The sequence below is a fragment of the Lepidochelys kempii genome, chromosome 4 (assembly GCF_965140285.1).
Source record: "Lepidochelys kempii isolate rLepKem1 chromosome 4, rLepKem1.hap1, whole genome shotgun sequence".
NCBI classification, from domain to species: Eukaryota; Metazoa; Chordata; order Testudines; family Cheloniidae; genus Lepidochelys; species Lepidochelys kempii.
The window spans coordinates 62,809,926-62,825,400 of record NC_136383.1 but is presented as its reverse complement, the minus strand read 5'-3'; the positions used below and the strand labels follow the sequence as shown (position 1 = coordinate 62,825,400).

At 40.7% G+C, this 15,475-nt stretch overlaps 1 protein-coding gene across 14 annotated transcripts in view; it reads right to left on the bottom strand.

Annotated features, from left to right (window-relative positions):
• The window catches only part of RAPGEF2 (Rap guanine nucleotide exchange factor 2), a 307,277-nt gene that overhangs the window by 41,771 nt on the left and 250,031 nt on the right, over positions 1-15,475 (bottom strand). For all 14 annotated transcript variants that reach the window (XM_073341485.1, XM_073341476.1, XM_073341481.1 and 11 more), the window contains 5 exons: positions 9,801-9,978; positions 6,454-6,590; positions 5,681-5,839; positions 3,972-4,124; positions 3,437-3,601 (listed from right to left, as the gene is read on the bottom strand). In XM_073341485.1, coding sequence (XP_073197586.1) covers positions 3,437-3,601; positions 3,972-4,124; positions 5,681-5,839; positions 6,454-6,590; positions 9,801-9,978 — 792 coding nt within the window. The remainder of the gene's footprint in view (positions 1-3,436; positions 3,602-3,971; positions 4,125-5,680; positions 5,840-6,453; positions 6,591-9,800; positions 9,979-15,475) is intronic.

Genomic DNA, 15,475 nt, shown 5'->3' with positions numbered 1-15,475 from the left:
ATCTAGCCCAGTATCCTATCTTCCTATAGTGGCCAATGGGAATGAACAGAACAGGAAATCATCAAGCGATCCATCCCCTGTCGCCCATTCCCAGCTTCTGGCAAACAGAGACAAGGGACACCATCCCTGTCCACCCTGGCTAATAGCCATTGATGGACCTATGCTCCATGGATTTATCTAGCTCTTTTTTTAACGCTGATGGAGTCAAAGAACGTTAAGGTTGCAAAGTCAAGCATCCAAAAGTTAGCAAAGATCGTTTTGTGCAACCTTAATTCAGCCCCCTTGTACCTCTCTGACCCAACTGGCTCCCAGTTCCAGTCTCTTTGGCCCAATTCCCAGTTCTATTTTCCATCTCCTCTCTTCATGTGTCCAGGCTCAGTCTGCCCTAACTCCCAGGTATCCCTGTTCTAATCTATTTGCCGTTGCTCCTCTCTCTCCAGGTCTGACTCTTGCCCCCTCTGCATTTGAACAGAGGACCTTCCTCCTCCACACTGTCTGGGTTTCAGTAGGTGGTGATTACTGAGCACCCAGAGGACACGGATTCATTGTTTTCAATTCTGGTGCCAACATCTGCTCAGCCCTGGTCTGAAGCTCACTCAGTGCAGAGGGAATCTTCTGGGAATGTGGCACTGGAGCTGAAGCAAATACATACTAAAAATCTGGGGTGGATTTTCATGGGACAGCAAAAGCCACATCCCTAGGGTTACCAGATAGCAACTGTGAAAAAACGGGACAGGGGGTGGGTGGTAGGTACCTATATAAGAAAAAGTCCCCAAAAACGGGACTGTCCTTTTAAAAACAGGACATCTGGTCACCCTACACTTCCCTCACATGAAGGCCGAACAAATTTCATGGCAAATTTCAAGTCCCTGATCTGAAGTGTGGTGGACACTAGACCTTCTTAAGGAAAAGATCATCCTAATTTTTTAACATGGGCAAACACCGTATTTTCTCTAACCTTGTTTACAGAAACAACTGAACTGTTTTAGTTGAAATTCTTCCTCCCCGACTTACCCCTGCAACTTCCCCTAAAAAAAAAGAAAAACCAGTCTGAGGTAAATATCTGGCATATGCAATTTTCACCCAAACAGTTAAAGTTTGGCAAAACCATAAGTATAAAGTTTGGCAAAAATATAAGTAACTGAAAACAGGATTTTATAAAGTGAAGTGCTGGGCAAATTTAACTGTAGGTAGTGTTACCTGCCCCATATATAATTGGATATGGTGGACCTGATTCTCCTCTTACTCCAATTTTATACTCTTGATTTCAATGGAGCTACCCCAATTTTCACCATGTGAAGTGAAGGAAGAATCAAGCCTGGTGTCCTTCTGCTTTTATTTATATTTAAGAAAATTGTTAGGAGAAAGTGTTTTCCAAATTGCATTAAACCATTATTGTGCACAGAAAACAACGAAATATTTTCGGCCATAAATTTAGGCCCTAAGTTACCACAGAACTATATTGGACTGCCTCAGGGGTCAGTCCTAGGGCTGGTTTTGTTCAACATCTTTCTTAATGGTCTGGACAATGGGATAGATTGCACCCTCAGCAATTTCACGGATAACACTAAGCTGGGGGGAGAGGTAGCTATGCTGGAGGGTAGGGATAGGGCCAGAGTGACCTAGACAAATTGGAGGATTGGGCCAAAAGAAAACTGAGGAGGCTCAACAAGGACAAGTGCAGAGTCCTGTACTTAGGACAGAAGAATCCCATACACCGTTATAGGCTGGGGACCGATTGGTTAAGCGGCAGTTCTACAGAAAAGGATCTGGGGATTACAGTGGATGAGAAGCTGGATATGAGTCCAGCAGTGTGCCCTGTTGCCAAGAAGGCTAATGGCATATTTGGCTCCATTAGTAAGAGCATTGCCAGCAGATCGAGGGAAGTGATTATTCCCCTCTATTTGGCACTGGTGAGGCCACATCTGGAGTACTGAGTCCAGTTTTGGGGCCCCCACTACAGAAAGATGTGGACAAATCGGAGAGAATCCAGCAGAGGGCAACGAAAGCGATTAGGGGGCTGCAGCACACGACTTATGAGAAGAGGCTGAGGGAACTGGGCTTCTTTCATCTGCAGAAGAGAAGAGTGAGGGGGGGATTTGATAGCAGCCTTCTACTACCTGAAGGTGGGTTCTAAAGAGGATGGAGCTTGGCTGTTCTCAGAGGTGGCAGATGACAGAAAAAGGAACAATGGTCTCAAGTTGCAGTGGGGGAGGTCTAGGCTGGATATTAGGAAACACTATTTCACTAGGAGGGTGGTGAAGCACTGGAATGGGTTACCTAGGTAGGTGGGGGAATCTCTATCCTTAGAGGTTTTTAAAGGCCTGGCTTGACAAAGCCCTGGCTGGATGATTTAGTTGGTGTTGGTCCTGCTTTGAGCAGGGGGTTGGACTAGATGACCTCCTGAGGTCTCTTCCAACCCTAATCTTCTATGATTCTATGACTATAGTCTACTGAAATGCTGCAGCAATGCCCCTCTGCCATGTACATTGGCCAAACTGAACAGTCTCTACGTAAAAGAATAAATGGACACAAATCAGACATCAAGAATTATAACGTTCAAAAACCAGTCAGAGAACACTTCAATCTCTTTGGTCACTTGATTACAGAGCTAAAAGTGGCAATTCTTCAACAAAAAATCTTCAAAAACAGACTCCAAAGAGAGACTGCTGAATTGGAATTAATTTGCCAACTGGATACAATTAACTTAGGCTTGAATAAAGACTGGGAGTGGATGGGTCATTACACAAAGTAAAACTATTTCCCCATGTTTATCTCCCCCCTCTCTCCCCCCACAGCTGTTCCTCAGACATTCTTGTCAACTGCTGGAAATGGCCCACCTTGACTGTCACTACAAAAGGTTTTTTGCCCCCCAGCTCTCATGCTGGTAATAGCTCACCTTACCTGATCACTCTCGTTACAGTGTGTATGGTAACACCCATTGTTTCATATTCTCTGTGTATATAAATCTCCCCCCACTGTATTTTCCACTGAATGCATCCGATGAAGTGAGCTGTAGCTCAGGAAAGCTTATGCTCAATAAATTTGTTAGTCTCTAAGGTGCCACACGTCCTCCTTTTCTTTTTTCTTGAAATGCTGATGACTTTTTAAAAGGATGATTGATACCTCTTCAACCAATTATTTAATATACAGAGTTGACAAGCATGGATACATGAGTGATGAAATACCTCCCCTGCTCCCCCTTTAGTGTTTAAAGGTAGTGCCTTACACTTTTTTAAATAACTATTCGCCTGATTTAACATACATTTTCTACAAGCAACATTTCCTCATATACTATTAGCTGGTTGTTCAACCAAATCTAGTTATACTGGTTTAAAGATAAAAATATTTTTGTAATTTTTATTTAGATCGTAATACTTTATATTTAAATACATGTGAGTTCACAATCGTAGTTTTAAGTAGTCATTTTTTCAACCTTATCCCTGAGGCTAGGGTCATTGAACCACTCCAACAATTTCTTGCCCACTTCCATTGGGCTGGAAAGGAAGGTCCTGTAGGTCAAAAGGAAATCCTCAATAAACGTTGGATCCACCACTGAGTGCTCTTCCACCAAATGCATTGTTAATCTTTCTGATGTTCCCTATAACAAATAAAAGCTTAATTATTAACTAAAACATGAATGCTTTTTTATTTTCAGCTAACATCTTGATGGTACACTAAACATAACAGTATCATTAAGCCTGTTTAGTCACCAATGTGCTAAACAATAAAAAAATAGCCTGACTATTGTAATAAAGAGATTGATAAGCTTTACTAAATTAAAACAAATCAAAAAACCTTCAAACAGCAGCATTTTTTTGTGTTTAATTTTGAATAGTTTTTTAGCTCTTATTTCAGAATCTTTGGAAAGCTTATATTTCAAATATATGACTGAACTAATTCAGGACTTTGCTCACCAAGGAAGATCTCATACAAGTCTACAAAGAATCTGTTTTTTTGTTTTTTTTTACCTTGATGACAATGTGACCCTTTCTTGTTCCAGTGCGATCAAGCTCCCTGTGCTCCTTCACCATAACAATCTCCCCCTCCTCTTCTACCTTCTGCATGTTTTTTTCCACTTGATTGAGGATGCGGCAGTAATCTTGTTGGGCTATGCAGACAAACTGGAAAGAATCATCAAACATAGATATTAAAAGGTACAGAGTTCTGAGACCTCAGAAAAACTGTCTGGACTTAAAATACAAGTATTCTATGATTACTGAAGATAAAGTAACTTCTCAGGCCATGGATGGCCAAAATTGTCTTTCCATGAGCTCTGCTATAGTAAACAGCTGAATAAGTAAGTGTGATAAATTCCACAATAATTTTTGCCTCAGGAGAGTGCAAGATTCGTTGATTCAAGATGATTTAATATCTCCATAGAATATTCATATAATTGCATTTTCTCCACCAATAAAAGTAAATCCCACTTGCAAAGTTTTCCTCAAGGAAACCTCTTCCTCCTCCTCTTCAGGGCCATTTAAAAAGGGAACAACGATAGGAAAGCCCTATCAATAATTATGGTGCCACTATTTCTACGGGTGAGCAAACTTTCACTTTTGTTCTTTGAGTAATCACAAATATATTAAGCCAGCCATTAAAAGAACTCTACCATTTTAATTTATGAGTAGCATAGATACACAGAAAACAATTAATTTTAGATGAAAACATTTACATTCCAACATGGACCATTCCCCTTCAACATAAGATATGCATTTGCAGCATTTTAAGGGAAACTGCCACTTATAAAAGAAATCAAAAGAATCTCAATTTATATTTAAGCCAGCAACAGAAGTGCTATCTAAATACAATTACTAGTGGTGTTAATGTACTTGGATAATTTAGATATTTACAATACACTTTACATTACACTAGTCAAAATATCAGACTGTGTCCACTGGACAATTGGCATTTCTCCAGAAATTCACTACAAGTAAAATAATTTGACAAATGGTCCAAACGGAACCATAAATCCTTTTCCTTTTAGACCCAGATATTTTTCTCTTGGGCTTTTGGCCACATAAATCCATTCATGCAGTAGCTGTGCATTTCATTTTATTACCTGGGGATGTCAATCTCCAATTTGAACTGGAATCATTTTTTTATGAACAATTACCAAAAACTGAACTGACATTTCATTTGCAATCATATTAACCAAACATGAGGGCAGTGATAAATTATGCTGCTTTTTCTTGATGGGTCCTCTGACCTTGTGTATTTGAGACTTCTGATTGATTGCTTCGATAAACTCATGTGTTACCTTTATATTTTGCCCCAATATGGTTCAACATGAATTTAGGTTTTTTTTCAGGTCATTTCGTAACTAATATCAAATTTCCAGCACACAGTACTAAACAGAATACTTTACTTCACCTTTGTCAATGAACCTATTAGAAAAGTGCTTAAAGACCTCGCCCCAACTAAGTACAAAGCCATTCCTGCATTTGAAATAAAAGGAAAGAAGGAAACTGATTTTTGAATAAAATTTATTGGAGAGAAAATATCCCTGTTAAAATTACTCTATTGAACAATTCCAAGGCCTGTGTCTGCACCCTACCAGGTAAACTTAACATGAACTCTGCCACAAACTTTTTTTAAAATGCAGGTCCACTTGTAAGGACAGTACTATATAATTTATAATTGTGTTTTGCAAATATATATATGGAGTAAAATACTCTACCTGGCAGTCATCCACTTTGGTTCTCATCACTCCTTTCATGTATTCCTTGTCCATAGTAGGGGAAACACCAAAACTGTTTCCCATACACAGTATCTCTGTTCTTCCATCAGGATATGTCACTTCCACAGAACCATTCAATATAACTGACCAGGAGTCCAGCTAGAAATTGAACAGTGCAGGATAGGTGAAAAGAACAATCACCTACTCACTTAGCATTTTAGCATGGTACTGTACAAACACTATTCCCAGAATTGCTTATAAATTTTTAAAAAGTCTGTTTATTTTTAGCAACTATTTATGAAAACAAGAAAGGAGGAGGATGAACTAGTTTACCTGAAAAATTATTATAATTCCTTCCATCTCCTTAAGGAATCTAATATTTAGCCTTTAATTAAATCTTGGAATTATAAAACCTATACAATTCATAAAACCCATGACAGTATTTAAATCATACTGAAAGATCAAAATAAAAAGCATTTGAAATCAGCTCTGATCATTAACAATACATGTGCTTGTATAGCCTTTATTGAGAACATTTTCCTAAGGTCTACTGCACGTATCTTGTAAATTGATTTGGGTGTTTAAACTGAAAAACCATTTGCAAACTGAACTGAATAAAACCATAATCAACACAACACAAAACAAGCATACAAACAATTTACTTCCTAGTGCTACTTTCCAGCAACTAGAAATGAATTTCCAAACTTCAAAAAAAAAGTTTCCACATTTTTTGACGTCTGCACAAAAGACGATTCAAAGCAAATTCTACTGACCTCTTCCCCATCATTTAGTACTATGGTTCCTGCCCTCTCCACAACTGCAAATACCATCACAGCACAAAGTTCTCTCCTCACTGACATTGTCATGTTGGCAAAAGCAGGCAACTGATGCATGAATTCCAATAGTTGTTCTGAAAGAGAAAAAAAGCCCACTGAGTCATACACATCAAAACAACAAAGCTAAGTAAAAGCAGCTCTTCAGAAAAATGCTTTAGGGTTCTTTAAGTTAAACTACTGTACAATGCTGTCTGTATACTGATAAATAATGTACAGAGAGCTGTTATAATTACTTGGGGTTTTTTGGAGACAGATTAGCTTATTATAATATCAATGAAAGATCTATAAAGTAAATGCCAGTATAATGAAAATATTGTAATATAACCATGTGCCTTGAATACATCCAATGAAATCACAATGACTCCACAGAGTCATAGTAATAGTTCTATTAAAACCATGATAGGTCCTTTTAGTCTGAAGAAATTAAGTTTTACAAAGTATTTTTGTGGCAGTATCATACCCTTAAGCTGTCTACAGGACATTTGGATCCAAACAACAAAAAAGTATACTATATAACTAATATAAACCCATACAAATAAGGACATTTAAAGACATATTGACGCAGGGGTGGGTAAACTTTCTGGCCCAAGGACCACATGTGGGTATGGAAATTGTATGGCAGGCCATGAATGCTCACAAAATTGGAGGTTAGGGTGCGGGGCGGGGGGGAACGGGAGGGGGATTGAGGGCTCTGGGGTGGGGCCGGGGATGCAGTAGGGTGCTCCAGGTTGGGACCAAGGGGTTAGGAGGGAGGGAGTGAGATCAGGACTGGGGCAGGAGGTTGGGGCGCGGGAGGGGGTCAGGGTGCAGGTTCCAGGCAGTGCTTACCTCAAGCAGCTCCCAGAAGCAGTGGCATGTCTCCCCTCCAGCTCCTGTGCAGAGAGGTGGCCAGGCGTCTCTGTACACTGCCTGTGTGGCCAATGGGAGCTGCAGGGGCGGCACTTGGGACAGGGGCAGCGTGCGGAGCCCCATGGCTGCCCCTATGCATAGGAGCCAGAGGGGGGACATGCCGCTGCTTCCAGGAGTCGCGCGGAGCGAGGCAAGCCCCAGACCCTGCTCCCTGGCGGGAGCTCAAGAGCTGAATTAAAGCACCTGGGGGGCCAGATGCAGCCCCCGGGCTGTAGTTTGCCCACTTTCGTATTAAGGTAATAAGATGAGAGAAAAGGAGTACTTGTGGCACCTTAGAGACTAACCAATTTATTTGAGCATAAGCTTTCGTGAGCTACAGCTCACTTCATCGGATGCATACTGTGGAAAGTGTAGAAGATCTTTTTATACACACAAAGCATGTTTTATAAACACAAACACGGCTGTTACTCTGAAACCTAAGATGAGAGACAATTTCATAAAAACAGGCAAATTCATATTCCTAACTCTAGCCAGCCCTTTCGGGTTTAGGTTTTACAATGATGTGCTGTACAATATCACACAATATATAAACACAACCCTGTTCAGAAGGACCAGTTAAAAGCATGGTTACAGTAATATGAAGTGACTCTTTCAATGTCTTATACTTCATGTGTAATCAAGTTCTATCTGATCCCTTTATTAACAAAAGTAAGCCTGTACTCTTTTTTACCCCTGTTAGCAGGGCAGAATCAACACAGACATGAGAGAGAGTTGGAATCTGTCTGATCTCAGCTAACAATTCTGCTGAGGATTCACAAATGTAGCACAAAAGTCTAGTTTTAGCCACACCTGAGCAACCCCAATAAAGAGAACATTTGAAGGAAATGGTCTTGCACAGGTATAACTAAGGGTAAATAATCTGGTCTGAAATACTTATGATAACACATGGGCGCTCCCAGTAGCACAGGGAAGATCGGACCCAACTCCACAAGTCTCCACCAACTGCAGGAACCTCTAGAGCTACTGCCCAATCCCAGAGCATCCTGCAGCAGGGGGAGGCACCCGGAGATGGGTCTAGTCTTCCTCTCCTTCCCTCCAGTGGCTGTGAAGGGATTGGACAAGTCCTGTTCCTCCCCAGCCCAGCCAGAGCTAGTAGGCCCCTTTGCTGGGGCACTCCTATGAACAAGGGGACATTGGATTTCACAGGGAAGGGCTTAATTTCACGGTCCATGACCTGTTTTTCATGGCTGTGAAATTGGTAGGGCCCTAACTGTGATCAACAGGAATTAATTTCCATTGACTTGATATGCAATTAGTATTTCCATTATTGTGACAATTTTTGTTAATTTCAAAATTCTCTAGAACTCTGTGAAAGCCTTTTCAGTCACCAGAGATTCTTACAAGACACACAAGTCTCTGGTGTCAAATTACAATCTGCAGTCTCTCAGTTCTAGCAGACTCCAAGCATTAATATACATCAATAGCACATTCATTTCCCGTTTTTTCCTCATACCCACCCACTTTTTTTCTTAAACAAGCATCTGTAATATACTAAACTCGTAGGGTTGCCAGGTGTCCGGTTTTAGACCAGACTGTCTGGTCGAAAAGGGACCTGTACAGTGTCTGGTCAGAAATACTGATCAGACACCAACAGTCCGGTTACCATGGGGATTGGGAGAGGCACTGGGTCATCAAGCCGTGCCAGCCCCTGCTCAGCTGGGGCCACCTCCTATCTGCATCTCATGGGTGGGCAGGCTCCATCTCAGGCTGCAGCTCCTATCCTAGCCCAGGAGCAGAGGGAACCCATTTCGGTGGGGGTGGGGAAGGAGGAGAGCAGTGAGCAATGGGGGAATGGGGAGAGAGGAGAAAGCAGGGGTGGGGCCTTGGGGGAAGAGGCAGAGTGGGGTATGTCTCTCCAGTTTTCAGACATTAGAAAGTTGGCAACCCTATACTTGGGAATCAATAGCTTAAAAAAAAATTTAACAAATAATTCAAGAAGTCCATTTGTACTGTGGAAGAAGAGGAGTATCTTAAATCATATCTTGCTATTTTCATAAACTTGTACTGTAACTGAATATTTTCTTCTCTTTTAGGTTAATAGTATGTTTTTGTGACATTAATTTGCAACCTAAAATCTGCATCATATCAGTGAAGTATCTAGTTTAAAATTAAATTGAGTTGCTTCATTAATTTTGTTTTCAGCTTAACATCTGTTATTGTTAACAGAATTATTTATTCGAGTTATCCAAATGTAACCTGTAAAATCAATCATTTGGCATTTTAAACAATTATTTCACATGAAGTTAGATATTTGCTACACAGATTCACTCTACTAAGTTTGGGACCGAGAAACAAGTTAGAAAATGTTAAATACTATTAAAGTGTCCTGAGGCTCAATTTCCCACTTCCTCCAGCTAGTTTTCATGCCAACTTACCAATGTCATCATCTGTCCTGTCTATTGGGTCTTTCTCCAGGCAGTCTCTAACAATATCCCTGCTCATCAGAGGGTCTGACGCCCTCTCAATGTCTTCTTCATCATCATCATCCTCAGAATCCACTGCAGTCTCTGGTAATCCACTCAGATCCATATCACCAGCCTCACTTTCTGTGGCCTAAATACACACACAGATAAATCAAATTAAAACATTTAGATGCGTCCTCAAAAGCCATTCTTTTCCACTTGAAATATGTAAATGAAGTGAATTTTACTCTGCTTTGTGGAAGATCAACAAGTCAATTTGACATACCACTTTTTGTTCTGATTTTTTCCTTCACTATATTTCTAAAAAAAAGGAAGTCAGTAATTTTTTTGAAACAGAATGTCTTTGGCAAGATTTAAGACTGGTGTGAATAAAGTAGACATTTAAATAAGCATGTTATGTGCCTTTTTAGGAAGCATGTCTAAGGAGAAGAAGAGGGCAATTTAAATTCACTAGGCCAGTTCTTTTACAAAATGACTAAAAAATTAAGCTGTTAAATAAAACTTTAATATTCGAGATCTCCAAAAATTAGTTTTTGCAGGAACCTATCAATGTAGTATATGTAATACGGTCATTAGTTCACAGAGAATATTGGTATCAACCAGTACTATCAAAATACCACTGAAGACTACAATAGCTACTGTCTGTCTATATAGAAACCGCATAAAAAAGCTCAGCTATGAAGTGGTGAAGCTAAGATTTTTATTTATTTATAAGTATAAAGGCATAAGAATTTACAGATGCGGAAAACATGTGAAGTCAGTGCTGGAGCACCACAGAGGGAATACACAGAATATCTACCAAACTTAATCTGCTTTAGAGCCTATGAAAATGAACAAAAATCCAGCCAACACACAGCTAGAGGTCATTAGTATAGTACCCAGAGGTAAATCATAGAATATCAGGGTTGGAAGGGACCTCAGGAGGTCATCTAGTCCAACCCCCTGTTCAAAGCAGGACCAATCCCCAACTAAATCATCCCAGCCAGGGCTTTGTCAAGCCTGACCTTAAAAATATCTAAGGAAGGAGATTCCACCATCCTCCCTAGGTAATGCATTCCAGTGTTTCACCACCCTCCTAGTGAAAAAGTTTGTCCTAATATCCAACCTAAACCTCCCCCACTGCAACTTGAGACCATTACTCCTCGTTCTGTCATCTGCTACCACTGAGAACACTCTAGAGCTATCCTCTTTGGAACCCCCTTTCAGGTAGTAGAAAGCAGCTATCAAATCCCCCCTCATTCTTCTCTTCTGCAGACTAAACAATCCCAGTTCCCTCAGCCTCTCCTCATAAGTCATGTGTTCCAGTCCCCGAATCATTTTTGTTGCCCTCCGCTGGACTCTTTCCAATTTTTCCACATCCTTCTTGTAGTGTAGGGCCCAAAACTGGACACAGTACTCCAGATGAGGCCTCACCAATGTCAAATAGAGGGGAATGATCACATCCCTCGATCTGCTGGCAATGCCCTTGCTTATAAATCCCAAAATGCCATTGGCCTTCTTGGCAACAACGGCACACTGTTGACTCATATCCAGCTTCTCGTCCACTGTAACCCTTAGGTCCTTTTCTGCAGAACTGCTGCCGAGCCATTTGGTCCCTAGTCTGTAGCAGTGCATGGGATTCTTCCGTCCTAAGTGCAGGAGTCTGCACTTGTCCTTGTTGAACCTCATCAGATTTCTTTTGGCCCAATCCTCTGATTTGTCTAGGTCCCTCTATATCCTATTCTTACCCTCCAGTGTATCTACCTCTCCTCCCAGTTTAGTGTCATCTGCAAACTTGCTGAGGGTGCAATCCACACCATCCTCCAGATCATTAATGAAGATATTGAACAAAACCAGCCCAAGGACCAACCTTTGGGGCACTCCACTTGATACCGGCTGCCAACTAGACATGGAGCCATTGATCATTACCCATTGAGCCCAACAATCTAGCCAGCTTTCTATCAACCTTATAGATCCCTAAATGTAAAAATATATTTTAATTATTCAATTTTAAGACCAAACATTTAATAAATCCCATAAACATATTTGCCTGTCATTTCAGATTGAGCTGCTTTTTTCTCAGAACCTGATTTAATGCCACAGCAGCTGCTAAACCTCTCTTACTGTGATTTTTTTTTTTTAAGAAACATAAGCTGCTAATGAGAATATTCTAAGCCACTGCTTCCCAAATCAGCACTCTCCGCCCCAAAGGAGGGTCAATTTCAGAGATTCTGGAGGTCAACAACACAGCCAAATGCATTTAAAAAAAAAAAAAAGAATCTGGACATAGTAGACTTTATAGTTGTGATTCTCAAAAACCATCCCTTGTGCGAACAATGGGCTTTAAGTTGAAAAGATCTGAAGCCGTTCTCCAAAAACAGCAAAAGGGGAGACAGCACTTGCCTGCCAAAGACATAAGCTTATATTTGTCTTCTATAGCATCGTCTTTCTCACCTTTACGTCTATGTGTTTTTTGTTTTTGTTTTGTTTTTTTCACTATTTAATACAAACAGTATCTTCTTTGATAAAATATAAAGTAAAATAAAATAATTTTTACTTTATTTCCTTCTATTCTGATTTAAAAAATCAGTCTTGGTTTAGTGAGATTGCTGAGTATAAACCAATGGTACATTTTAAAATGGCAGCCAGGTGGCTCAACAGCTTGTTACACAACTTTGGAAGAACCTCCGATTCTGAAAGCGTCAATTCAGGTTACTGAGCCACAAACTAATTAATTGGTCTGATTTGCAAATATTGATCTTGCTAGCAATTGTCATTCCTACTGATCAGGACAAGGTTAAGTTTTTCAAAAAGCATCATGGTTGACATGGATGCTAACTTTCAGTTAACCCCATTATACTAAAACCGAGAAACAGGAACTATTTTGTTACAAATTGATTATTTAAAACCCCTAATATCACTGTAATAATAAAAAAGCAACTGATTTTTGAGGGATCACATGGTGCTCCACCAAGGGAACAGTGAATTATAGGGGACTGTGTCTTTTATTATTTAATTATTTGCTGTCTTAAGATTGCATTTTTTTAAAAAAAAAATGCAGTTTTTCCTGCTTTTTTCTTAGCTAAAACTATTGTGATGGACATAAATCTCTCAGGCCACGAGATCCCCTTTTTCCTGGAGAACTCTGTCATCCTTTGGAGGATTGCGACTATAACACTGTTTGCGGCTGACAGCCTATTGGGGAGGGATAGGATGATCAAATTCAATTTTTAAGACTCAGTAACACTGTGCTCAATTAGCAGCTGGAAGATTTGCAACTCAGATTTCAGCTATGTCACAATCCCACCCCTCAAATAGAGGGTAATAAGTATTTGGTATTTCTAACATAAAAACAAGTAGGAATGTGAGGCCATCATTTTTATAAACCACAAAGGAGCTGTAAAATGGTTATTTAAAACTATATTTCTTCTCTTAGTAATTCTACTGATATTTGTCTTAGGTTAGACAACAGGCTTGATTCTGTTCTCCGAAAAGCAGATGTTTACTGAATATTACCATTTAGCAGAAGTGAAGAAGTTAGATAACAGGAATGGTCTTTTAAGAAAAAAGAAAAAAAAAAGTGTCATCAGTACATGGAATAAATCGCAGCAATCATTAAGGAACTGAAAGCTATTATAATATAGGAAGACACTGGAAAACTGGATTTTTAGCTTTCCAAAGAGGCATAATGGATTCATTTCCAACCCTGGTGGTCAAGAGGCATGAGGCCTACAAGGAAAGTAATTGTAATACCACCTTGAATACCCCCTTTGAAGGAAAGTTACTCACCTTATTATAACTGGAGTTCTTCAAGATGTGTAGTCCCTGTGGGGGTACACAGGAACTCTAAGCGCTTGAGACAGAGAAGTTATAGCAAGCTGTTTCTGCTGACCACACCTGTGCACTCGTTATCCTTGTGCTCCACATTGACAGTATCAGGGATAGGGCTGACTAAAAGCCTCTCCAGTTCCTTCTCTGCCACAAATCTCGTCATGATCCAAAGCAGAGGGAAGAAGGTCAGGCAGCTGAATGCAGACAGGAACCATACATCTGGAAGAACTCCAGCTACAATAAGGCCAGTAACTTCCCTTTCTTCCGTGAGTACTGCTTCCCATGTACAGTCCACTGGGGGTGACTCACAACAAGCACTCAGGGGAGAGGGGCATGATAATGAAGTTTATAGAGCTGCTTTAGAACTACTGCCCAAAGGATGCGTCAGCCAAGTAGTCTTGGGCCAAGGCATAATGTCTCATGAGTGTGTGGCTCATACTCCACATAGCTGCCCTGTAACTATCAAGCAGGGACAACTCTTGAAGTGAGGCTAAATGAGACTGCATGTACCCTTCTAGAGTGAGCCCTTACCCCAAGAGGAGGAGGAAATTGTGCCAACTAATAGAGTAAGTATTAGAGATTCTTTGAGAGGATATAGCTTATCCTCACACTCATTCTGCTTTGGCCACCAATAGTCTAGGAGATTTCTTGATCTGTTTCGTTCTCTGCAGGTAAAATGCCAATTCTTATCTCATGTTGATGGAATGAAATCTCTAGTTGCTAGAGGCATGGGGTTTCAGGAAAAACACAGATATGTGAATTAACTGATTTTTGTGAAATTCCTAAACTATTTTAGGAGTGAATTTCGGGTTTAGGTGTACCAAGACTTTGTCCTTGTGGAATATTGTGTATGGTGGATTGGCCATTAGGTCCTCATGTTCACCTACCCTTCTGGGCAAGGTTATGTCAGTGATGAACACGACCTTCACTGACAAGTGAGACACAGAACACATACCTAATGGTTCAAAGGGTGGCCTACTGAATGCTGAAAGCACCAAGTTAAGATCTCCATGAGGGTTGTCCCCCGCCCCCAGCAGCAAGGTTTTGATCAGACCCCTCAAAAACCTGGCTGTTCCTGGATGACTAAAGATCAAGTAACCATCTGTTAGCAGGTGACAAACACTGATTGGCCAGATGTGAATCCACAGCAGGCTTTGGGAAAGGCCTGTCACCTTGAGTGCAAGGAGATAATCCAAAATAGCAGACTTATCCACTATTTTTGGTGACCAAGTTTTGCTGGATCCAGACAGAGAAATATATCCCTTTGGCTAACTAACATTTCCTGGTGAAGTCCTTTCTGCTATTAAGAACGGCTTGCACAGCATGAACGTTTTCAGTGTGATGCCCATCCAAATACCAAGCCATGAGATGAAGAGACTCCGGGTTGGGATGCTGGCCTTGTCATTCTCCTTGGTCAGAGATTCAGGAGGAATGAATACTGATGGTCAGATGGGTTGACATTTGTCAGGGACTTGGGAAAGCAGAACTATCTAGGCCATTTGGAGGTGATGAAGATAACTCATACTCTGTCCTGTCCAATCCTCCATAGAACCAGAGATAGTTGTAGGATGGGAGGAAAGGCATAGGTCAAGGAGAACAGCCCCTCTGGAATACTGTCATTGAACTCCTCTTGAGCAGTATATGCTGCACTACTGTTTGCTTAGCAGGCAACAGGTCCCAAGCGGGGATTCCCCGCTGAGTGAAGATGCTATCCACTACTGAACTATGTAATTCCCACTTGTGGCAAAATGCCTGCTGAGGCTGTCTGCCAGCGAGTTTTGGGCACCCAGAAGTTAGACAACAGACAGAGTGATGTG